Below are 25,815 nucleotides of genomic sequence, written 5' to 3'. Positions count from 1 at the left end.
CATTAGACAGCTCTTAACTACAAGTTGGACATGCACTTTACTTCAATATCTCCATATAAGCTTTTTTATAGGAGGGAAATATTGTACTGCAATAGTCTCTATTACTTTGCTAATCTTTATATAGTCAGATTATGAAACAAATTATGAACCTATCAAACATTAAATAAAGCAATTAAAATTAGCTCCACCTCAACAAGCTACAGCATTAAAATGCTACCTCTATACTTATGCATTCGTATTAACAGTCTGGTACCACTTTCTGGTGAGACACCATTTCTAAAGAATTTATAAATAATTAATGGCTTCATTAGTGTTTATTATTTGATGTTTTATAGATCAGTTGTAAACCCAATTCACAAATTCCATCTGGGACTAGCTGTTAATCTGCATGTAAAGCTTACAATAGGTCAAATGTAGAGAAAACAATACAGTAAATATTGCTGCTAAAAGCTGCTTTTACTGCATTTTTAAGTTAAGAAGTTCCCATTCCAAAATCATTTCAATACTCCTATAAAATAGTAACAATATTACATCTTAGACTACCGGTGTACTTACTTATGCAAGCTAATACATCTGTTCCTTGTGTATATATTTATGTTCTTTGTAAATATTGTTTTTGCTTTTTGCTCTTTCTACTACTTAGCCTTACTTCTACTTCTCTATATCTGTCGTTGTTTACTATTACTGTTCTTTAGCGCCGATATACCAAGACAAATTCCTTGTATGTGCAAACTTACTTGGCAATAAAGTCTGATTCTGATTTTGAATGCAACACTTGACTGTAATCATACTTTTACTTTGATTAAAGTAGAGGATCTGAATACTTCATTCAACACAGAGACACACAAAACACAAGAAATATTCATTTAGTGAAACAGTTGGGTCAGGCATGACAACCAGTCTCCAGCAAGCATGTTATGTTACAGTGACAGTGGCGGTGGTAGGAGCAGCTCTATGTGCCTCGGTGCTGTGTTAGTTTCTGGGTACGCCCCCTGCCTGATACGTTCCTGCTGACCACAAGCACATGACCAGGCGTGTTTACACCTGCAGTCAGCACCAACCCTAGCTGTGCCACTGACAGGGTAGTCTGTTGTCTAAATTGAGATAGGAAGCCACGTTTCCACGAGAGGTTATCGTTAAGCAGACACTCACTGGGAGTTGGTAAGTTAGCTTCATTAGCAAATCTGTGGTTTTGCTTCAGTGTGTGATGAAAGGACGCTAGCGGCTCTTCCGTAGCAGCAGCTGCTAGGTTAGCATGCTAATGTAACAATAGCATCACCACCCGAGCAGGTTTAAAGGTAATTTTTTTATGATAACAACAGCTATAAAAGACGTGACACTAAGCGGTTTACTTCGCTAACATCGCAGGTTGTGCTTGTCTTTTATGTCATCTCGTTACAGCTTCGCTAACATTAAACATTACAGTAGAGTTAGCTGCTTCGTGTCTTCGTGTTTAGTTGGTGGCTATGTTGCTAAATGAGTGGCTTGAACAGGTAGCTTAAACGTAGAGAACTGGAGTGATAGATTTTTAAAGAAAATCCAGTTTATATAAATAGACAGCGTTAGTTGTTTTAGTTGTAGACAGTAAGGTCTTCAGGTTTCAGTGTTTGCTTTAGTGAGACTGTCACAGAGGTCAGTGTCAGCTGTAATGTTACCCATCACCTGGCTCTCTGCTGCCAGTCTTGTTGTCATTCATGTGAATGAGAGAAGCAAAATTAGACTGAGACTGAATGAGATCTTTATCAAGCTTATCCTCATCTCCTGTGAGACACCATTTGCAGCTGGCATCGGAAGATTAACAGTTAAAACGAGAAAAATACTGTAGCTTGCTTTGTTTTAACTGCAAAGAATATTTAACAATTTGCCTACTACTGTATGTATGAATGCTGACTCAAATCTGAAAAAACATTCAAGTTCACTGTGTATACACATATCATACATTGTTCTTTAGCTCCAGGCAGCCCCTGCCCATCTGTCCCCCAGGAGGGAAGCTTGATCCTCAGCCACAGGCTCCAGGAAGCCAGCCCTCTTGCTGTTCACTATGGATGAGACAGATGTGGAACGTGAGCTCTTCTCTTCTGCTGATTTGTTTTTATGTCTGACTCAGTTCAGCCACAGTGTTTTGTATGCTGTTTGACACTGTTCTGAAGGCAAAGTTATGCATATTTCCTTGTATTTCTTTAGGTAGCTAATAATTTAAATGCACAGCAGTCACCAACTTTGTGTAGCCATTTGCATTAACTTGATCTCTTTCTACTTTCTGCTTTATAATCTTCCTCATAAAATATGTCTCTGTTCTGTTGTGTTTTCCCTCTAGAGGTGACCCTGGCTCTGCTAGATGCAGCCAATGATAAAGACTCAGAGGTCCAGGAGCAGGTCAGAAAGTCTATGTTAACCCTTGGAAAACAGCAGCCAGACCGTGTCTTAGCCATGTGTCAGGACTACCTCCTGAAACATCCAAAGGTATCACCCCAAAATACACCTACATTTGACAAACACACAGCCAGAGTGTCAGCCACAAGTCAGAGCTATCTATTAAAAAATATCAGGGTAACCAGGAACTGCTGCTGTTATCAGTATTTATACCTCACATTACCAAGTAGAAAGCAAATAGCTCTTGTAGTCCTTGACAAAAACCCAGATAAGCATGACCATACATGCATGCTTGTACAGTCTTCAGTACAGGCTTCAGAATGAGCACAAAACACAAATTAATTGCTGTGACTGCACTGTGTGATCATACTGTATACATTCAGAGTGGAAGCTGCAGGGAAGTCCTCCATGCTTTTGATATCTACAAAGGGGAAAACGTTGCCTTTATAGAATGTTCTACCTTAAGCAGGATTTCAACAAACGTTAAAAAGTGGAACTTACATGATGGAAATGCCTGTGACTTGACTCCAGTAACCCCAGTTAACAACCGTCTGCTGTTAATCTGTTAAACCCAGTCACACTTAAAAGGCCTTTCAGAGCCCCTAGCATGTGCTTTGCTGGCCTGTTACAGACAGTAATACTGTGTAAGTCAAGGCATTCCTTCTAGAGGTTTCACACATGGAAAAGATGTAAACAAGTAGTCATAAATGTTAATGTTCTAGTTAATGTTACTTCCCTGAAAATGTACTATATTAGCGTTGCAATACAAAATGCTCAGCAGCATTTACCCTGCTAACATTTTACCTGCATGAGTCCATAGAACAGAATAAAATCAGTCTACCTACAATCGCTACAAGACGATCACAAATGTATCTTAATGTTTACTAAGAATGTTTCCCTTAGATTCTGTTCTTTGTCTGTTCTTTGTTTGTACTTTTGCAAATTTCACCATAGACCTCTGAGTCAGCTTGTATCTGTACATGATGCTGCAACATATAATCATGCTGTCACAGCACTTGGCCATGTGATTATCAGATGATGGCATCATTACACTGAGGAAAACATCAGGGACATAGTGACATAGGATTTCCTTTTGTATTGAGATGGTTTAATGCACTCAGTCATATTTTATGTCCGTGTCAAACCCAAGTCCATAGCTACAGAGGATTTTATGCTTTCGAAAATTAAAATAGTCCATGCACTTACTGAGTATCGTGTATTTTCGATTTTTTTCTCCTCCTCCTCTAGCTGGTAGTGAGTCACAGAGTTGTGATTCTTCAGACAATTGAGCTGATTGCCAGCTGCAGGATAGACGATATCTGCTCCACCAGGATCAAAAGCATCATCTCTCTGGCCTCAGATGAGATGACACGTTCAAAGGTAAAACATGTCCTGTTAATTATTTATTTTTTGTTTCTTTCAGAGGGCAGATGATAAATGATACTCTTACTGTCTTCTCAGGAGGTCATCCCTGACTGGCAGCAGGCAGCCAGTAATATCTTAGTTGCTGTGGGTAACAAGCACATCAATGATATCATGGAGGAGATTCTTACAAAGTTTCAGCCAGGGGTCTTACCTCACTTCTTTGTGGTCCAAACACTAGCCAATCTCTCTATTTCCAATGGTAAGAAAATATTTGCACAAAGAAGCCACACATTTGCGAGATTAAGGACATAAGAAAGACACACACACACACACAAAACAGGAGATCAGAACTTTGGGTCACAAAGCAGGCATCGTGGTTGAGGTTGTTGAGAAAGACACAAACCTGTTAAACCTGTCCAAAAACGACATTTGCTGTGTGAGGAGAGTGACAATCCTTTGTTTATTGAATCATTTGTGCTCTGGAAATGCCAAGTGTCAAAGTAGCCCCTTCACACTCATGTAAAACACTCTAATCTATTCTTAAACCACAGCACTTGAAGTGCGTTGTGGGTTAGCAAACAAACCAAGCAGACACCCTGAGTTAAAAAAAATATTTTGCTTTGTTTCAGCCTTATTTTGCAGTGTACCATCACTATGAAGTGTGGCTAATATAATTACGCCTAAATTTAAACTTGATTCTTTGTTTCATGTTGTGGATGAAGAGATGTTGTCCAAACCTTCCTGCCACAACTGTTAAGACTGACACTCCGAAGATAAATTAAGAGCTAACATCTGTATTGTGTCTCAAAATATGGAATCAGGACTCAATATGAGCAGATACTAAATAGATAAATAAACAAAAATATCCATAACGGCACAATTGTCATTCTGTATTTTACCCTACGAAACAGCTGCTTTGAAGGAAGTACAAACTAAAGCCAGCCATTTTTAGTAGCAGTAAATAATTGACCAGTAAAGAGATACATTGAAATAATTTTTATTTTGAAACATAATGTGATCATGTGAACATGTTGTTTGCTAATGCACTGATTTTAAATTTCAAGTCTGCCAATATAGACTTAACTGGGGACTACTGTAATCTTCCACCATCCCTTCTTTTTTTCTTTTTACTTTTGTATATTCTCTGTTACTTAGAGAGGAAGTAGTGAGTAATAACATGCCAATAATGTTGCACTCTTCCTCATGTTCTCTAGTTTATGGCATGGTACCCTTCCTGAATGCTATTCTGGGTACCATGTTGCCCATGCTGAGCATGGCCAAACAGGACAACATGAAGTGGGTCTTCTCTTCTGGTAAGAGCCTCCTGCCATGCTTTTTTAAAATTGTTTCAGTATAATAAGTCCTCTCTTGAAAACAGAAAAACAGTAAAAACACTACCTGCAGGTATTCACCTCCAAAAATATTAAAGTCTCCCCCCTTAGTCTTTTTTTAAAGTTTTGTCATCAAATTGTTTACTACTCTTCCTAATTTTCCATCTCTCTGTTTTGTTTCTCCCGCCTCAGCCCTTTGTCATTTCAGCGACAGTATCTTGGAGTACCTGGCCAACCTGGACAAAGCTCCAGATCCCACAGTCAGGAAGGACACATTCTCCAGTGAAATCTATGCTGCTTTTGACATTCTCTTTAGTAACTGGTTACAAAGTAGGGAGTCTAAGGTAAGGTTACAGAAGTCAATGTTGAGTAAGATGTTTTGATATACAGTGGACTATACAGTCCTAAAAGCGACTGATCATTTGGCATTCAGTCTTGTGTTCATGCAGATTTGTGGGAAGTTGAGTGAGTAGGGAAACTGTGATAAACCACCTAAAGCCTGACGTTTTGACTTTTGGGTACAAAGATGATGATGCCAAGGCTAACTTGGGAAACACTGTACTGAAGAATAACGCCAAGAGATGATATATAAAAATAAAAAAAAAACTGTGAATCTCATCTTACTGAATTATAATGAAAATACACTGTGAGAACACTTTTCTGGTGTCCTTTTCTCTTCCCACTTTTAGCAAGGTATGTTAAGCACTGGCAGCATGGTTTCAGTCTATTAGAGCCTGTTAAAGTTTCTGTGGGATCTTAAAAGTGTAGTAACCACATAGTTTACTGTTTGTACATGTCTTTAGTGAATCTATACTTAGCTTTGTTAACAATTTAACCACTATGCCTTTGTGCTGCTTTATAGGAGGCAAGGAACCTATTAGAGTTAACTATGGTTAATTCACAACATGGTGCAAAAGAGCACTGAATCTGCAAACACAGACTTTAGTGAAGACTTTAGTGAAGTATTCATACATTTACTGTATGCTTTTTTATTTTTGTTTTTATTCTTTTTGTTGTATAGTCCATTCTGCCTCCTGAAAGGAGAATATAGATCTATGATGTTATAGCCACCAGATAAAGTGGCAGTTTTTCAAGTGATGACTGAAGTTACTTTAACTTTTAAATTTGATATCTGATATATTTAAATCTTTTAAAATTACTGGTGTTACAAGTTATTTCTTCTCTACCTACGTGCATCTATTTGATGTTTCTAATTTGTGACTGTGTGTCGCCTAATCTTTCTCATGTCTGTCACCTGACATCCTGTCTTTCTCTGTGTGTATTCTAGTTGAGGCTGACAGTGGCAGAGGCAGTAGGCTCTATGTGCCACTTGATGGCCAGTGATAAACTGGAGGAGCAAATTCCCAAACTCATTCCTGCCATCCTGTCCCTGTACAAGAAGAACAATGAGCACTATGTCATTAGCAAGGTATGCATGGAATCCAGCATGACAGAGGTACATTGTTGATTTTGGATTCTGTAACATGAATCACATGTTTTAACACTGTCCAACTTCAAACTGCCTCTTGGCTTTTCACTGGAGTACATCTGTGCTGGAGTTTTGAAATCACACAATAAACTATTAAATGTTGTTACATCAGTCCTATGAAGCAAGATTACACACCACGATTATTAACAAACCCAGATATACCCGTTTTGGCATGTTTCCTTTGTAATATGGAACTTGTAAACTATATCTACAGCTATTATAACCTGTAGCTGTTAACTCATTTACAGTATAATCATTGCATTAATACAGGTATGATGTACTAACATTGCTTTGTGGTTTAAAAATAGTTTCTAATCACCTAAGTGCAACATCACTCAATTAATTTGGCAGAGGGTGAGTATTTTTTTCCCTATGTCTTTACCCAGAGTTTGTGCCAAGTGCTTGATGCTTCTGTCAACATGGGCAGCAGGGTGCTGGAGACACAACTCGACAGTCTACTCTTTGCACTGCATCAACAGGTATACATTACTAAAGAAAATGCATTCTGCAAGTTCAGTCATACACATGTTGGTCAGGAACACTCCACAACATTTTAGAGTTTTTGAGTTGTTTTCAAATAAGAAATGCTGTGCCCCTGACTTTTGGAAAAGGTAGGTGTTTTTTATGTTATTGCAAAAAGCACTGGACACGCCAAGTAAAAGACTATTAGCAAACAGCAAGCATGAAAGACTTCTTAACACCACTACATGATATTTGCTCTACTCTTATCTGTCTGGTCTGACTACTGATAGTTGTTGGTTCCCAACAGTCTGTGTAGCACTTTCTATCACAAGACTAAGTTGTAACTGTAATACAGTCCTTGTGCCTCACTCGTCCTGTCAATTTACAAAACAGTTCACCTTACTGAAACCAGAAATCTGTAGCTAAACAATGGAGAGGTTGTATTATTCCTTGTGATCTCAACTTCACTTTATGCTTCTTTCTATAAGATGTGTCAAATGACAGTCATGACAGACTTGTGAGTCAGCTGACTCTTGGCGTGATGCCTTGACTGTTGCAATATTTTACCACAATGACTCTAGCAGTGATGTATCATCTGGATGGCCTGGTGCAGACTGAGAGTATAAATGAGAGTTACAGCACCATTTTTTTTAAACAACAGTTACAGTTATTATACCTATTGTAATTGTACACAACATCTTATAACCTCATTTGCAAACACTAAATTGTACATGTGTGTAGCTGAAGTTGTTTGCAGAATTTTAAAAGGTGACTTTGAAAAATGTGATCCTTAAAAAATTGTCAGGTTTTGTTTTTATTTGACATATGTAGCCCCTACAGGAGATGGGTTGAAACTTCTCATGTGTTACATGGTTCTATAAAAAGACCATGAGTGATCGGCTACTCATGGACAAACAAATGGCAGTCACTGCCAACTGTAGTAGTCGGACAGAAATCATGCGTTACAGTAATCTTTTACAGTTTTCTTTGAACTAAAATGTCAGTGCTCACTAGAACTCGTATCATGGCATGTAACAGTGTTTAATGGTGCACAAGTTGACATACGACGTTTGAGAGAACAGTGAAACATTTTCTTTGTCTCCCCCAGGTGTCCGCCCCCACTGATTACAATAACCCTCCGACTGTCAAGAACCACAACGAGGTCCTGCGCTGCTTCAGTTTGCTCGGTACTAAAGCTTTTCAGTTGGTGCTTGTGTTTGTGCCTGTCTACTGATCATTTACTGCTCTACACTATGTTAAACTACTTATGTCTTACACAGTAGTAGGTCTGTGGTGACAAAGTTAAGTGTATGGTAAAAGCTGAATGTTGTCCAACAGCATTCAGACCTTCTATCTGTTTTAGTTCTATGGAGTCACAAGAACAGTAATGAGATCATCCATTAGGTTGCCAGACTCAGTGTGCCCCACAAGATAATCATATTAACTGCAACAGTTGGTCTACTTCTCTCTCCTTCCCTCGTCTTGTTTATCTTTCCAGTGTTTTATCCTTGTTAAAATTTCTTTTTTTCTGCCTCTACTTCTCTTCTTTTAGCAAACTCCTTCCCCGACCGGCTGGTTATGTTTGTACTTCAGAAGCTGGAGAACAGCAATGAGCGGAGCAGGATGGGCTCCCTGGCTGTCCTTCGCCACCTCATCAACTCCACCAGTGAGAGAAGCAAGACATATACACTCCTCAGATCAACTTATCTCTAACTCTGTGGTTTATTTAGCATTAGAATAACAGTTAAAGATAATAAGTCAGTCACTTAGCTGTGGATTATATCAAAGTATTAGTTCATATTTGGGCATAATCATGCAGACTACACAATTTCTTTTACAATATCTTTTGTTATTTGCTCATTTGTGTTTGTGTCTCAAAGTTAATGTGTGTGTATTGCAGCTTCTACAATGGAGACTAAGAAGCTGCTGATTCTGGCCAGCATTAGACAACCAATGGCTGACCACAGCAACAAGGTAACACACATGAAGATCAGGATTTTTCTTTTAGCCTCTATGTGACTATTGCACTAAATTAAGATTAGATAAAAAGCCTAACTGTCTAGCTTTCCTGCAGAGGACTGTTGCTCAGATAATCATGACGTTGTTATGGCATCACACACTGACTCTGTTTCCCAGGTGAAGAAGCGTGTGGTGCAGGTGATCAGTGCAATGGCTCATCATGGTTACCTGGAGTTAGAGGGAGGGGAGTTACTGGTTCGATTCATAGTTCAGCACTGTGCCTTACCTGACACATACCAGGTGAATTCTGTGTGCTGGAAATTTCATTTGTGTGGAAGTTGTTAATGATAACTATTTCATTCATGTATACTCTTGTTTGGGTGGCTTATGTGATTGTATGCAGTATATGTCATCCAACATATTGTGCTGTGCACTTGTCTGTGTCTCCAGCGCGGTGAGAGGCCCACAGATCCAGAGGAAGTGACAAATGAGGCACTGAGGGCGATGTGTGACAGCACCCTTCATCTCCTGACCACCACTGTTGGACGACTAGCTGATGTACGTACACTACCTCCCTGTCTACCCATCTGTCTAATAATTAATTCATATACAGTACTGTGCAAATGTTTAAGGCAGTTTTAGGCAAGTGAGGTAAAGTGAGGATGCTGTCAAAAATAATCCCATGATTAATTTTTATTAATCAATTAACCTTATGTGAAGTGCAGTAAACAGAAAAAAAAGTATGGTACTGATGAAGGATAAGAGTAAAAACATCTAGAGTGCCTAAAACTTCTGCACAGTACTGTATGTTCTCAAAATCATTTAACTCCTGATGTTGTTGCAGATGTTAGTTTTACTGCAGTTGTATGAAGCTTGCGTTTATATATACAATAAAGTAGTTCTTGTTAAATTTGTGTCACTTAAATGTTTGTTTGTAGGTATTATGGCCCAAGCTGCTGTACTATCTGACCCCTGCCCAGTACAGCAATGCCACCACTCCGTTGTGTAAGAGTCTGATAGTGCTGGGCAACAAGAAGAAAAATAACCAGGAGCCAAGCTTTAACATAGACTTTACACAGGAAGGTATGTGGAATATTTACTGAAAAGGTGAAAAGGTGCATCTGTGTAAAAGTTAAACATCACATGTTGAACAAATTAGGTTTACATTTGCTATGACCAGAAGTTGTGAATTATATAAAATGCAGCATTACAAATGAATTTTAACACATAAAACAAGTCTGTTTCTGTTTGCTGTTCTGATCAATTCCAAACTAAATGTGTCTTATCTTTCTTTTCCAGTCAATCTGCCCTCTCCTCAAACATTAATGATCAGACTGCTGGTAAGCAAAGCCAACTGTGTAACATGTTACAATAGTATCTGATGACTTCTTATGGAGCCAGAGGAAAACACAAAGGCTAAAATGTTGGATAAGATACATCTACTTTGTTCCAGAGTTCAGAATAATGGCTCACTAAACATCTATCCTAGTCATAGGTTAGAGTAACAGATTGTTATTAATTGTAATTAATTAACTGCAACCCACAGTTTATACTAATCACTTATCATGCCCAATAATCCTTATCAGTTGTCAAGTCTAATTTTCCTTTTAATATTTCAGTTACAATCTTTGATTAGAGAAGGGATGATAAGATAATCCCATTCAAGTGTTTCAGTTGTGACTGCTATTCAATAACTAGAAGTGAAATTATGGTTAGAAATAAAATAAGCTTATTTTAAGTGAGAAAAGCAAGTAGCTATACCATGTCTAATCTGTGCCCTGGTTTGTGTCCGTGGTTCCAGGTGAATGCAGCATTCCCATTCAATAGCAGAGGCCATGGAGCTCCATCCCTCTCCGTCCTTGAAGTCCTCAGTACCAATATTCACCCCAAGACAGAGATTCTCTGGGAGAAAGAGATACCTCCTCTGTTGTCTATACTAGAGGGTATGGAGATATGGACATAATGTTTTCTATAAATTTAGTGTATTCAGAGCTGATACTTCTGTTTGTCATTGTTAACAGCATTTACACAGCACAATATCCTTCTACCTTTTCATTCCTCATAAACAGTATCTGCTTTCTCCTCTGTAGAAGAGTAGTCTGACTGTGTACTGTTGTTTCCAGAGTCAACAGAACAGAGCCTGGATAAGAAGTACTGGGATGAGAAGCTGCTGAAGGTGTGCTTATTATCTTATTCACGTCATAATATGTCAGTGTTTTGCATCTAAATGAAACCTAAATGTTGTGACAATAGACCCATTTTATTTTTGCCCCCAAATTCAACTGATAATTGCTATTTTTTTGCATTAATTGTCCATAATCAGTGGCAGTAGACTAATTGATGATCATCACAATAAGATGTTTGTATAGATGTAGAGTATTTATTATGAGGGCCTGTTTTCAAGAAGAGAAATTATGCTGTATGCTTTGTTTATCTGTTTTGATGTGGAAATATTTAAATCCAACTTTATCTGAAACTTTGTCCAGCTATTGTCTAAAACCCTGGCTACTATTGCTGATGACAAATGGGTGTGTCAGTTGGCAGCCGAGGCAACGAGGTATCTCTCCACATATAACAACTCCTTAGAGGAGAAGGTAAGTGCTTTTCAACAGCTTCATTTCACCCACAAATTAAAAGCGAGCTGGGGTGCAAGCTAATGTTTTGGTGTAACTACAAATGTTTGTCCAGCAATATTAAGTTAGTGCTTTGTCGAGTTGCTAAGCCCCCATAGCAAGAGATAGTTAAACGCAAAAATCAACATTGTTCACCAGTGGTTCTCATCGTATGGGATTCATGACTTCCTTAAATAGAGCAATGCTTCCTCTTGACCCAACTGCCACAAGTCCTTCTTGAAATAGAGACAACAGAGCTGTTAACTTTTACAATAGGAGGTAGAAATCTTGAAAAATAGTTAAAACTAAAATTATATGTTTGAATGTATTTTTTCATTTTATGACAACCTAGAAGATCTTACAACACAAAAAGGGGACACGGTCCCTCATTAGGCTGCAAAACATTAATAAGGAACATAGATGAACTACCAATGCATATAAAATTCTTTTATTTTACAACATTTCAAATTGTATTTTTACCATCTATTGTAGAGTTTCCTGTACCGGTGTATAGGAGTGACTCTCCAACAGTGTTTCAATAAGGAGGTGGTAAAAAAACAGCTGCAGGAAATCCTCCTTACAGCACGACACAATGACGCTGTCGAAAGAGAGGTACTGCTGTGGTACTGTGATAACCAGAAAACATAAACACATCACAGATTGTTACGGGGTGTTTGATATCTAGACAAGGTTAAAATTTAGCCTTTTGTTTCTGTCTTCTCTGTCTATCAGGGAGTTGCAATGGGCATCGGTCTGTGTGCTAACAGCCACCTGGAGGGAACTTTGGCTAAGCTGGATGAGTTTGGAAAATCAGATGCCTTCAAGAAGTCACCAAGCATTTTCAACCTGCTCAAAGTACAAATAACATCTACAGTATTTCTCAAATTACAATTTTGTTATAGGCATCACTTGGTTTCTTTAGATCTAGTTATGTTACTGGTGTTGCTAAAAGAGCTTCAGTTGTCTGTTTTTGTCTTTCCTTCCCTTCCTTTCTCTTAGGACCGTAATGATGTTGAGGTGGAGAAGGTGAAAAGCACATTAATCCTGTGTTATGGTCAAGTGGCTCTGAATGCACCTCCAGAAACGATACTACACCGCATTGATCAAGACATCCTTCGCTGCATCAGCAAACACTTTAATACCAAGGTAATGTAAATATGGGGGTTACATAGCAGGGATTACAAAAGAGACGTTGTTCTTATACAGTGGGCTTTGGGACGGAGAATTTGCATACAATGATGATGATGATGATAATGAGAAACAAGGGTTGCAGTCTGTAGTTAAGCTACAGAACTTCATAATTTGTGATATTGTAGCTGAGAGACACAGTCATTGTATCCTGTGATAAGTGATAAGACCGTTCGAGAAGAAACCTGGCAAAGATCTCTTGGTTTATTTTTAGCTGGACAAATCCACCTCTGATATGATGATTCTGATTTCCAAAAATGGTCCTCTCTTTTGATGATGAAATGAAAATATGAGGAAGAGGACTACTTGCACTATTTCCAGTGCACATTAGTTTACTGTGCTCCAACTAAGTCCAACTAAATGAATTGCATTGTACAGTGTAGAGTCAAAGTGCTAAGTTAGTTGGTATGAATCAAGCATCCATTCAGTATCATAAAATATTACAGATGGACCTTCATTTTAGCCAGTATTAAAGTCATCTGATCGCATTTAAGTCATCTATGGCATCCACATTGCAACCACTGAACTAGATTTTTCAGATTGTTGCCTCAAGTGTATTTTCCCAACACGGCATTGAAATGGACCCGATCTCTTTGAACTCTGTTACTTATGAGTTTAAAATAGGGCTAAATTCAGCTAGTAGTCATTCAGTCTTTACTTATGTGGCTGTGACAGTGTTCATCAATGGATTAACAATGCATCATCAGCTTGTTACTGGCTTTGTTTCAGACGAAAATAACTCAGGTGAACGTATAAACATAAGAACATATAAACATGGTACTGGGTATGAAATCATTTACTTATTTCCAAATCAACAATAGTAATAGCAATACAGATTTAGTTTTCACATTTTGTGAATGTGAGCTCATGACTTTATCACCTCTATTTCATACAGGTTCTGGGGATAAAAGTAGAGACAAAGGTATCGTCACAGGCATACAGAGGCTATTTATCTCCGTTTTTCTTTGTTTTCTCTAATCCTTGCTAGTTAACTTTTTCTCTTTTCTCCCTTACATCTTGCTCTTCATCCTTACTCTGTACACTTGTGGTGATATTGTCACTAAAATCTTTACTGAAGATCTTAAAGTCTTCAAGTCAAGAAAAAACAGTTTGATACAATAATGCAACTACTTTTCCTTTAAGCTTTTACTTGGCTGTATCAGCTATATTTCACAAAGGTAGAGCACAAGATTTTACACCATGAATGATGTTGGTGGGGAACATTGGTGACTTTCAGAATGCACTTGATACCAAATAGACCGACTCAGTTCAAAATTAAAATTTGATCAGATGGGAATGTAGTAGAAAACACAGAAAACCACCACCAAATGTTGCAAGTTGACTTTGATTGTGTTAATTTGAATGTGTGAAATTGCTCTGCCTCAGTGACATGTAGCTTAAAAGTGATACACCACTAAAAATTTTTTGAGAATCCAACACTCACTGTAACTCACTGATGTAAAAGCAGTAACATGGTAACTAGTTTGCATTAACCTTGCATTTAAAGTACTATGAGTTTTGAAAACAGATCAGATGCCACAAAGGCCTTGTTCTTTTCCTCTGGCCGTTACTGAACCAAATACAATACAAAGAATTTGCTAGCTAGTCTTTTGAATGATCCATCTCATTTGTAACTTTTTTCCTGATAATTTTTATCTCCATGTGATTTACACACTGGATTCTAGTCACTCTGTCTTTCTGGTGGATTGTTCTTTAAATGCCCACCAATGACTCACCCTCAGTATGAAAGAGCTTTTGTGGTTTCTTGCTAAATCCTAACAGCTTTTCATGTCTCTAGGCCTCAATCTCTTCTGTCACTTGTTAGACCAGAGCCTGCTGGTGGTTTGCTGTTGAACTGATCTCCTCTAATGACTCAACTCTGATTTCAAACTTCTCTCCATCCATAGGCATGGAGGATCAATCTGCATTATCACTATTGGATTGATTTGATTGAGTGATGGACTGAGTAGATTGATTGATTTTTATATTGCTGGAATGATTCTGGATTGTTTTTGCTTTTGCTTAGCTGTTCATAGAGCTGCATCTGGTAAAGGGGGCTGCAGTGTGCCTTGTTGTTTGCATTCCTGATAATGTGAAAATGGCAATTACCAAATTTTCTTCATATGTGACATACTTTTTCTCTTGACCTAAATATTTTTTATCTGTGTCCAACCATTTTTTCTCTTGTATGTCTTTCGTCTGTGTATTTTGTCCACCTGCATTTGTATGTGTGTGTTGCTCCAATCTAGGACCTCACTATGAAACTGAGTTTGATCCAGAGTGTTGGCCTGATAGGCATAGCTATCAGCGAGTGTGTGAAGAAACAAGGCTACATCTTTTCTCGCAAGCAGGAGCTCATTAATGTTATGCTGGTCAGTATGAAGACGTATTAAGGGACATCTTTTGGTCGTTTCAAAATAATTGGTAGAGTTGTAATATTATTTTCTGATCTCTCTTTCTGCTGTTATGTCTACCCTGTTCAGGATTTTATCAAGGCAGAGCCAGCTGATTCACTGAGGACTCCAGTGCGCCATCTTGTGATGACCACTTGTGCCAACCTAATGTATCCTTTACTTCAATAAAACAACTGGACGCTCTTTGTAGTCCAAAGGCTTAGGGGATGATGATACTGGCAATTCTGCTAGTTTGATATTGACATCAGCATCTCCCTTTAATAAATTGTAGTGATTTCCTTTGATAAAACTTAATTGCCAACCACAGAATTGCAGCTTGAGTCTGCACAGTAGACCTCACATATAAGCCAACCCTGGAAAAACAAAAACAAAAAAAAATACATATAATTAATAAAGAGTCTGTCATATCCCTAAACTCTGCACTTGAGATTTTAGTTTTTTATCTTTGACCTGTGGTTCTTCAGGCCTCTGGATCCTGCACTTAGTGAGAATGAGAGCTTTGACCTGCTAAAGGTGTGTGTTAACAGTGTGTTTTCTCTGCCACCTGAGACACACACTCCAGAGAAAACTAAAGAGGAGGAGATACTGGACCCCAAGCAGAGAAAGGTGAAAGAAACAGAGAAATGGACACACATACAGCACAGTATAGGTGCTACTTCACAAATATGTTTGACATTGTCTTGTGGAACCATTAATTTTCACTCCTATTCAACCCTCATCAGCAGATCATCAGATTTTTTGCAACAAGTAAATTTCTAATATTTCTGGAGTTTAGCAGTAACATGTCCTTGTAAATCTTTACAGGCGTTGTACAAAGACACATTGGCTGCACTGCAGGAGCTGCTGAAGAGTGTATTGGCCAAGGATCCCACACCTGATGGCCTGCAGAGTGTTTTCAAGGTGAGGCCTGGTGTTTCAGGCAAACTGGCTCCTCTCGTGTTCAGCTTAATGCCACCATTTGTTTTATTTCATTATCCTGTTGTTTCCCACTCTGAGATCATATTTATTTGGCAATATGATAAACCACAATCTTCTGAAATATATTGTTTTGTTGCCTGCGAGTAAAAAATAACATATCTCTGCCAGCATCAACAGATTTTTACCACTTTCTCTTCTCTGCCTCCTCTCTTCAGTCTCCCTGATATGTTTCTCAAAAAATAATCATTGGCCTCAGTGAACTTTTCCAACTGTATTGTACAGTATCTCTATGTTGTCTGAGATAGGTTGTGTATCATTGTCTTGTGCAGCACATTGAATCATGGTTGAGCTCCGGACAGGACCACGAGAGAGAGAGAGCTGTCACAGCTACTGCTCACATACTGGCTTACTACCTGGATAACCTGACTGTAAAGGTACACACACACACACACACACACACACACAAAGACACATACAGATTCAAAGTAATACATGCGTGCACATAACAACCAAAACTCTAATGTGTCCTTTGTATTCACTCATTCATCAGTCATGACTTATATTAAACCATTTACCATCTCTTCACACTTTGTCAATTCATGGTGCCTCTTGCCTGCACAACCCACAGCATCACAGCCGCTAAGTTTCTTCTTCAGTGCCAACATTCTTTGGCTTCACTTGATGTTGAGACTGGCACTTTGTGTCTTTCCTTTCTTCTTTTTACTGTCCAGAACATGGTATCCTTCCACAACCTAGGAGCTCTGCTGGGTCGACTGTCTCCGCGCTGTTCTGACCCTCATCCTGCTGTACGTGCTGCTGCTGTTGACTGTATATACACACTGCTTTATATACAGCTACGATATGAAGGTACTTCATTGTATCAGTTATTTCTTGATTTAGACCAAATCAGACATTAACTGAGAAAAAGTAATTTAATTGATGAAAGTGTTGACATCAAGGTTGGTTTGAATGTTATGTCATATGGAGGTGAGTAGCCCAGTCTGATATCTGTTATTATTAAACTGAGTTTTGAAAAGGGACAAGCAGTGGGAGCTGACGTGTCTGATCTTGAATTATAATTTATGATGGGTCATTATGCATCAAAATTATCATTTTTGAAATTCTGATTAATATGTTACTGTCACCAAACCTTTACACTCCAGCCCTTACCTAAATAGACTAGAGATATAATCATTAGTTTTGTAAAGCTTGCTGTTTTGACTTGGATCTCCCCTGATTCTCTTTGTGTAGGTTTCTCACTAGATTATAAGGATGAAGGTGTGGATGGTCTGTTGCCCCTAAAAGACCGACTACAAAACCCTGACCACTCAATTCTCTACAAGACCTGCTCTGACCTCACCAAGGTACACAGTGTACCTCTCAATCTGAACTTTAATTTTACTTTAAATCATCTTGTTTCTTTGCTTAACTCTGTCCAGGATAATAATTATGTTTGTGTCACTACATTAGATTCAAAGTAAGAACCTGTACAGTACAACTGTGTCTTTTTTCCTGTGTGTGTCAGGTGATGAGTAAACGTCTGCCTCAGCAGCAGCTGACGACGTTGGTGTTCATGTTGTTTGAAGGGTTGGTCGACAGTCAGACAAACTGTTGCAGAGCTTCATCTGTCATCCTAAATACCCTGCTGAAGAACAGAGGAGGGGGAATGCAAGAGCTGGTAACACACATACTTACTTTCATAAATCTCACACAGCACTGTGTGACATCTCTGTACCTTTGATTTAGAAGTACAGAAGCATATAGGCTTTGCACATCTGTATTGGATCACCACATACAGAACACGTTTGTTTCTGTCTTTTTCTGTGTTGTATGGTGTGTGTGTTAGGTACCAGAGATGCTGGAGGTGCTCCATGTGCGTCTGCAGAGCATCACAGAGGAGCAGGTCGGAACAGCAATGTGTCTTACTTTGTTTATCATCAGTATTTATCTTTCCATGGAGTTGCTATAATCAGTTCTGATGGTCTATGAACATGCTATGGAGTCTTTTTTGCTATTATTATATATTTTTTAAAATAACCAAGTTACACAGTTACACAGACTTTTTGGGAGACAATTTTACAATAATTTTTTTGTGCATTTTATGCAACTCATGTCTCACTGAAAAAATGAATTCATTGTTGTCTTTTTGTTTAGGTGAGAGTGGCAGTAGGACAGACAGTACTAATCCTGGCTTCTCAGCATCTACAGACTGTCATTAATACACTAGTTAACCAGCCACTACCATATGACAGGTATATATAAACACACAAAACTCATCTCATTGGCTTCATTAATTTAATTTTCCATTAGTTGTAGAATTTTTAATGGTGGATATTTTGTATCTATTAAAAATTGTGTATTTATTTTGTCTGTCTGTCCAGCTGGACCAGTGAGATGTGGATGGCCTTGGGAGCAGATCCCATCGTAGCCAATCAGATCATAGAGATGGTGATGGAGAAGCTTGTCGTCATGGCACCGTACGTTGATAAGAAGGAGTCCATGATAAGAGGAGGGACGACAAAGGTGGCCACAAATCAGCCACTGGCTGTAAGTCACAAACACTCACAGACATCTCACTGTCTACATTGATAGGTTGATCAAAAGTAACACGCGCACATAAAGGTTGAGGTCTGGTCTACTATGTTCAGTTCATTGTCATCTGGTAGAACTCTGTAGTTTTACCATCAGTCATTAGCCATTTTCTGAAGTTTCACAAAAACAGAAATTAGCTACAGCCACCTTTGAGATTATGCACAAAACTCTTCAGCTGGTTCCTGCACTGAACAGCAGCTCCATACCAAACAGAAATCGCGTTAACATGTGCATGTGTGTCTGTGTGTGCTTGGTTTCTAGATGACATGTGGTCTCAAAGAGCTGCTATTGAATGGCCAGAGTCAGGAGCCAGCAGTCAGTCTGTTCCCTCAGCTCTTCTCCTGTCTCACTGTCAGACTAGGAGCAAGTGTTGGAGTCTCAGCACCGAGGGACAGCAACACTAAACACACTGCAGCTGTCCATGTGGCAGGGTGGGCATCTAGGCTTTTTATAACTAGTAAAATGCAGATTAGGTTCTTGCATACATAAAATTTGCAAAGGTGTAATCTTGGGTTTTGGTGTTCTAATCAGGTTTTTTTTTTTCTTTTTTCTTTTTTGGATTCCAGGGTAGCGGCTGATGCTCTGAGAATCTTGTTAGCACGAGCTCAGTTAGATGAGGTGATGAAAAGACTGGATGAGGATAACGCCTGGGATGCAATGAGGGAACCAAATACACACATTACTGGAGTTACACTACTAGCAAGGTAGAGACAGACTCACATTAAGCTAGCTGGATGTATGTTGACACCCCCACCAGATATAACCACCTGACAAACACTGTACTTTGAAGTAAAATTGTTTAAAAAAAAAAAAAAAAACAGTTTTTGAATCCCTTTGGTAAAAGAATATGGTAGGAACTTAACATTAAACAACAAATTAAAGCCAAATGCTGTCCATACGTTTCAAGTGTGAAGATGAAATTCCTCCTCTATATTCTCTTTCTCGTATCTCACAGTATTTTCTGTAAAATGTGTATAAACTTGAATATGTTTTCTCTTTAGGGCGATGGCTAAACATGCTGGTCCCAGGTTGCCAGCCATTGTGGAGTGTCTGTGTCCCTCTCTAAACAATATCTACGAATGCCAGAGAATCACCGTCACTGCTTTCTTCTCTGAGGTGATACTCATTTTATAGTTGCTCTGTGTCAGGTGGTCAGTCCAATGAACAATAAATGCCTCCACCTGTTACAATGATGTCTAAATTACTAATGACTTTTTGTATCAGGTTATATTACGCATGAAAACAGTCCTAAATGCTACTACATTATCGGAAATATTGTCCAGGTGGAGAACATGAATAACATGACGCATTTTCTCTTTCTCTGTCATTTCCTGAGTCCAGCTGTTAAACCATCATGTGGTGACGGAGTTGATGTTGATAGACGTGTTGATGAACAACATGATGGAGAGGATTTCAGATCCCTGCTGCACTGTTCGCATGTTGGCTGTGCGAGGGCTTGGCAATATAGCTGTGGGATCACCAGAAAAGGTACACAGGAGCTCACACACTGTGCTACGTTATCGCACAACTGTAACTGTTAAGTGACTTTGCTGCTTCCCTCCCCCACCAGGTGAATAAATATGCCAAGGAGCTACTGGCAGCCATGAGTTCAGGCATGGAAGAGAAAGACGATCCAGGTAAGTTGACAGAAATGTTATTTCCTATGCTGGAAAAAGTAAATTTAAAATAATCTGTAGTCTGGTTCATCAGATTTATTGCAGTGAATCCTGAAGTTTTACAGTCTGCTGGTTCAGGGTTTCACTTTAATTCACCTCATTCATCATGTTTATTATACCACATGCTCAGCCACTCATCCTGGATTTGCTGTAATGGTCCTCTTTTTCAATTTCTGGCCTCTGGTCTTCCTGTGTAGGTAAGCTGATTACTCTTGAGGCTATGTCTGGTCTGTCTAAAGTTCTCCTCTACCTGGACAAGAAGAATGTCCACTTACTGGTGGTTTATATCTTCATGAAGATAAAACCATTCTTGGAAAGTGTAAGTTTTTTAGTTTTTTACTCTCAAAATGCTATTTGATGAAATACAGTGTACCATATAATACAGCTTATTTGAAGTCAGTGTCCTGTAGGTGTTTTGACCTCATGAGAAGGTGAAGCTGTATGTCTGTATCTCCCACACATAGACACATATAACACTGACAGCATCTTTTGTCCTCATCCAGGAGAATGATGAAATCCGCTGTGCTTCCATCCACCTGATGGGGAACCTGTCCAAGTTTGGCTCAGGAGAGCCAGTGTTCAAAGACCAGATCCACAACGTTCTCGTCAGCCTGCTGTTACACCTGGTTGACCCAAACCCACATGTGGTCAAAGTAGGAAATTTGCACTCATGCTCATAAACACACAATATTTCAAGACTCATTTTTCTTTGTGTGAAGATTTACTGCTACCTTGTTTCTTACAAATTTGAATTGTGTTTTTGCGTGTGTCCAGGCGTGTAAGTATGCGATGCGCGTGTGTGCTCCTGTGGTGGGATCAGAGCAGATCACAACCATGTTTCAGAACCACCTCCACGATGACAAGAGCCTGCACTATGGAGAATTCATCAATGACCTTACAAAGTACCTGGTGAGACACACACAGTCATAAACACAAGTATCCCTGCATGGCTGAAAGTGGGGATCAGTGTACCATCACTGTAATTACATGCATAAACATATGCTTTGCAATATGTTTACAGGCATATAGCTTGAGTAAAAAGTGAGTTGCTGTGCATCCTGTGTAGACAACTGAATTGATTAAAATAGTGCATGTGTTCTGTCAGACGCACGTGAGACAGACGACTGACAAACAGCTGAAATGTGTAGACAGTGCATAATATAAGTGCATTTTAGTATTAATTGCACCAGTTCTCAGCTAAATCACATCAGATGTTGATACTCTCAACTACTGAGATTCTTGTACTTGTTTGATGCTCAGTGTATGGTTTGTGTTGTGTGGTTTGTAGATCCAGGACTTTCCAGGCATGCTGAACTTCTACCACATATCAGTCATCCAGTTCTTTAAGAGCAACTGGCCTGAGGTCAGAGCAGGTGCTGCCATGTTTATAGGTATGACTGCAACACAACTTACTAGTAGAAAGTCTTTAAATGTGAAAAATCATTTTGCAACTGCTGTATCACCTGCTATTCTCACATAGAGTATGGAAATGAAACTCTTCAGAAACAATGTATTTGATGTGACCTGGTTATAGAGCAAGGTGTGTGTGTGTGTGTGTGTGTGTGTCATCAGGGTTTCTGCTGGGGAATCTTCAGGAGGAGCATCTCTCCCACCTCAACATGGGAACCATCACTAAAGGTGATTTTCCTAATGATCTTCATTTCCTTCAAAAATTACAACTGGTTGTTTTTGTTCATTTGGTTTAACATTTTAATGCCACAGGTTTAGTGATGCTGCTCCAAGATCCAGATCCAGTGGTGAGAGTGAAGGCTGCAGAGGCCATGGGACACTTCCACTGACATACACACACACACACAGACCTACATACAAATATTAGTGTTTCCATTTGTCATCACTATAGAAAATACATGACAAAATAAAGTATATTTTTAGGACGTGGACCCATGTTTACAAATACATGCAGATCCCACGATTTAAATGTGCAGTCATTATGAAATTATCCAAATAGCATAACTGCAACATTAATTAAAATCAGAACAGGGACCAAAAAAGGTACAAGTGTGGAGCCAGAAGCCAAACTAACACATTTACCAGTGTAATGAAATCCCACAAATGAACATTGATAATATGCACTCATACAGACACACTGAAATATATTTCCGTTAGCAGCTTTGATTAGCTTCTCTTGACACTTTATTATGGTACTTGAAGGAAAGTGTTCATTCTTAAGTATATTTTAGTGACCAAAGACTGTGTTGCTCTTTACAGATTGACATTGTCTGTAGCATTTAGTGTTCAGTGTGACAGTACCAGAGATATACAGTGTTCCATTAATGACATATACCATGCTTCAAGAAGTTTTAATGCAGAGGCTAAAAACACATTTGAACTTGAGTAATACATTTTTTAGACTAGATATAGTTTCTTCAAATATTACATACAAATGATGAACAATAATGCACATTTAAAGTACATGACAGAAATCTTTCACATGACTCTGTGTGGTAGCTAAAGTGTGTATGTGTGTGGGTGTGTAGTCATACCAGAAATTTGTGATAGTGTTAGTAGATGTTCGTTTTAGTTTGTGGCTCTCTGTTTGAGAGATAGATTTTAGTGTCCCAAAGACCCTCCATCTGATCAACCTGGTGTCCTTCAGTTTACTCAGAGCTTTACTTCTGCCCTCCATGAAGATCCAGTTAAATATTTTAGATCAGACAAGAAGTGTGGTACCATAAGTTATGACTTTACAAAATTATGTGAAGTCTATAATAAAAAATGCTAAATGCTAAAGGCACAACTACAGCAGGACTTACATATGCTCTGTTGTTTGTAGTTGTAGGTGGAGGCTGTAATTAAAAGAAAACAGGGTGGTTATGATGGTTACGCTGTGTCCAGTAGTCCAGGTCATCTAGCTGACTCTGTCACATCAATCAAATTTGCCAGGAATAACCAGCCAATAAATAGTTAGTGGCTACTTTAACAGTCTCTGAACAGCGGGATTGATACTTACTGCTATTCCTGCTGTGGTAGCTTTAGCTAACATGCTAACTGGCTGGTTCAGACCAGATTAAAGAAAATGTAACTCACCTCCATTTCTAAACCGTAATGGAGCTGTTTGTAAATCACTGCCACCACTACAACTGAATGGCCACAACATGATCATCTCTTAAGGACACTTCGGACTGATTTAGCACAGATCTATTTAACCTGCATGCAGCTGATGATTCAGCTTTACATGCAACAAAAGTCTCCAGCCACGCTCCATACAAACATTAATTATCACAAGAACATTGCCAACCTTCTGTGGTGAGTAACGATGATTAATGTAGGAGCCAAATGATAAAACAGACTTTGTCATTTTGATACTGAAAATTCTATTCCAGCCAATCAGACTATTATATACCAGTGTTGTTAGGTAGATCAGACCTTGTGTAGCCATGCTGAAAACAGTTTGTGCCAAATGTCCATTGATATCATATAATAGCACTATAGAGAAGTTGTAAACTATTTTCTCTCTCCCATTTTGAATGCACTTAATGTTGTTCAGTGTCTGTCATTATTCCGTCGAATGGTTGACTTTGTCCTATTCCAAGGTACAGTTGTGGGTTTGCAGGCCTCTTAATGTCATGTAAATATGTGTGAGTGTTGTATTATGTAAGGTTGTCTGTACATGTAACTTTTATGTCTCCAAATTAATTCATGCAATGGCCAAAGGGGGGGATGCAAACCAGTCCATTGTTTGTCCCAATTGAAATTTATTTGGTGGCAAAAAAAAAGAAGTCCACTAGCAAATCAGGTGAAAGCAATACATTTTTGTATTTTGTCTTAAAGTATGATTATGCGGATGTCTTCAATATTTCTGTTGCACTTTTAAGCTCCGCTATGTAGTCCCTGATTTAAGAACTGAGAGGCAAACGTCAACTAAGTGTTTTTTTTTTTTTGTTTGTTTTTTTTTTTGCTCTTGAATAACAGAAAAGGCTGTAGATCTTGGGTTATTTCAAATGTCTTATCTAATGCAATTTGTTCTTTTTGGGTAAATAAAAGCTGGTAAAACTCACATTTACGTAAATGTAATAAATCAAAAAGGCTGCTCCTGCATCTGTATTTGTTGGCTTAGATGTTCTACAAACAGGGACTCATGGCTTCTAGCACTTTCTAACACTATGGCTTGGTTTAGGGTGAGTGGGAATTGGCAGTGTTCTCAGTTTAAACGCTGTTATAAACTTTATACAACTGATGTGATTTTTCATGTCATCTTCCTGATTTTTAACATGTTGAATGTTATTAATGTATATCCTCTGTATGACACATGAAGGTATGGCTATTTCAATCGATTCATGTTTGAATGTGTGAATGTGTGACCGTCACTTTTCATATGATAATGGACCAGAGGAGAGAGTGGATGATGGCGATCAATATATTTAAAATGGAGAAATAAACAGATCCATTAGAACAGAACTGTTGAGTTTTGTGACTTTTTGTTGTTGTTTATACAGGGCAATCAGGCAGTTTCACTAAATTATTCATATGCCATGTACTCTCACTTTTAATGTAGCAGATCTTTTCCTGTTTTAAATGGTGCTGTGTTGATTTTTATGATTGTAAAATGTAGGACAGTTTTCTAGTCTCTTTAACACCCTAAATGTTAACCTTAAGCTCACTAGGTTTCTAATTGGTTCTAATTAGACACACCAGTTAACCTCTTCTAAAGCCCACTTCCCCTCTGTGTATCTCTGAATTAAATTTTTTCCTTATCTCTTACCTCTGCTGCACACATTCATCCTCAGGTTACAGATTAAGAAACGTGGGTATGCACATTTTTGCAAAGTTCCTCTTGTGGGTGTTTACTTTTCTCTGTGTCCACATGGGGACAGTAAAGAGCCAAGTAAAGTGATCATGCAATAAAGATGCTACAAAATTAAATGTTAAGATCTGTTGACGTCTTGACATTGTCAGAGGCCAAACAACAGACACCAGCAGAAAACCAATTTTCTTCATTAGTCTCAACCAGGAAAGATGTATGTCATTTAATTTCATGACACAGTGTCCCCGTGTATAATATTTCTCGCTTTGTGCTGTTATATTTCACAATTTGTTGGTCTGCTCTTACATCATGCTCTCTACCCAGCGTAAAATATTGCAGTGTACCACAGTATTATCATCCTGGGATTTGGGAATTTACTCATCTCATCAGCTCGGTGTTACATATGCATTTATATTGGAGCCAATGGTCTGTATGTCCTGAGAGAACATGTGTCTGGCCTGACTCATCTGAAACCAGAGCAGTGAGTCAAACAAAGCGACATTGTGGGAATTTGCAACTACTCTCTGTTTGATAGTGCTCCATAACAGCAGCAGTGTAAATATATGAACCACTGGCAATGTTGTGTGTAGGAACTTCAGTTACAGACAGACAGTAAACAAGACTGTTGTGTGTGTCAGACAGAAGGATTATAGCGTTTTAACAGACACTAT

The 25,815-nt window shown here is 38.6% G+C and overlaps 1 protein-coding gene across 2 annotated transcripts; it reads left to right on the top strand.

Annotated features, from left to right (window-relative positions):
* The first annotated feature begins 1,003 nt into the window (after window positions 1-1,003).
* On the top strand, window positions 1,004-24,798 carry mroh1 (maestro heat-like repeat family member 1). Of its 2 annotated transcripts, XM_018684267.2 has the most exons (45): window positions 1,004-1,161; window positions 1,952-2,063; window positions 2,318-2,463; window positions 3,622-3,753; window positions 3,835-3,997; window positions 4,953-5,051; window positions 5,262-5,413; window positions 6,358-6,498; window positions 6,945-7,037; window positions 8,129-8,207; window positions 8,573-8,686; window positions 8,921-8,994; window positions 9,157-9,279; window positions 9,430-9,537; window positions 9,918-10,062; window positions 10,279-10,319; window positions 10,781-10,922; window positions 11,103-11,155; window positions 11,466-11,573; window positions 12,084-12,203; window positions 12,324-12,446; window positions 12,591-12,737; window positions 13,675-13,701; window positions 15,029-15,151; window positions 15,263-15,342; window positions 15,658-15,799; window positions 15,998-16,093; window positions 16,441-16,545; window positions 16,843-16,978; window positions 17,363-17,475; window positions 17,637-17,789; window positions 17,958-18,014; window positions 18,266-18,363; window positions 18,493-18,658; window positions 18,965-19,134; window positions 19,270-19,407; window positions 19,705-19,819; window positions 20,045-20,191; window positions 20,274-20,340; window positions 20,577-20,698; window positions 20,883-21,032; window positions 21,154-21,288; window positions 21,668-21,770; window positions 21,952-22,017; window positions 22,102-24,798. In XM_018684267.2, the coding sequence occupies exons 2-45, from the start codon at window positions 2,042-2,044 to the stop codon at window positions 22,176-22,178; spliced, it is 4,911 nt and encodes a 1,636-aa protein (XP_018539783.1). In that variant the 5' UTR covers window positions 1,004-1,161; window positions 1,952-2,041; the 3' UTR covers window positions 22,179-24,798. The 2 variants fall into 2 exon arrangements, with proteins under 2 accessions (XP_018539783.1, XP_018539788.1); XM_018684272.2 differs by lacking the exon at window positions 13,675-13,701.
* Window positions 24,799-25,815: the final 1,017 nt, after the last annotated feature.

The sequence above is a fragment of the Lates calcarifer genome, linkage group LG15 (genome assembly GCF_001640805.2).
Source record: "Lates calcarifer isolate ASB-BC8 linkage group LG15, TLL_Latcal_v3, whole genome shotgun sequence".
NCBI classification, from domain to species: Eukaryota; Metazoa; Chordata; class Actinopteri; family Centropomidae; genus Lates; species Lates calcarifer.
Note: the sequence above shows the minus strand (reverse complement) of the source record. Positions and strands in the feature narration are given on the sequence as shown.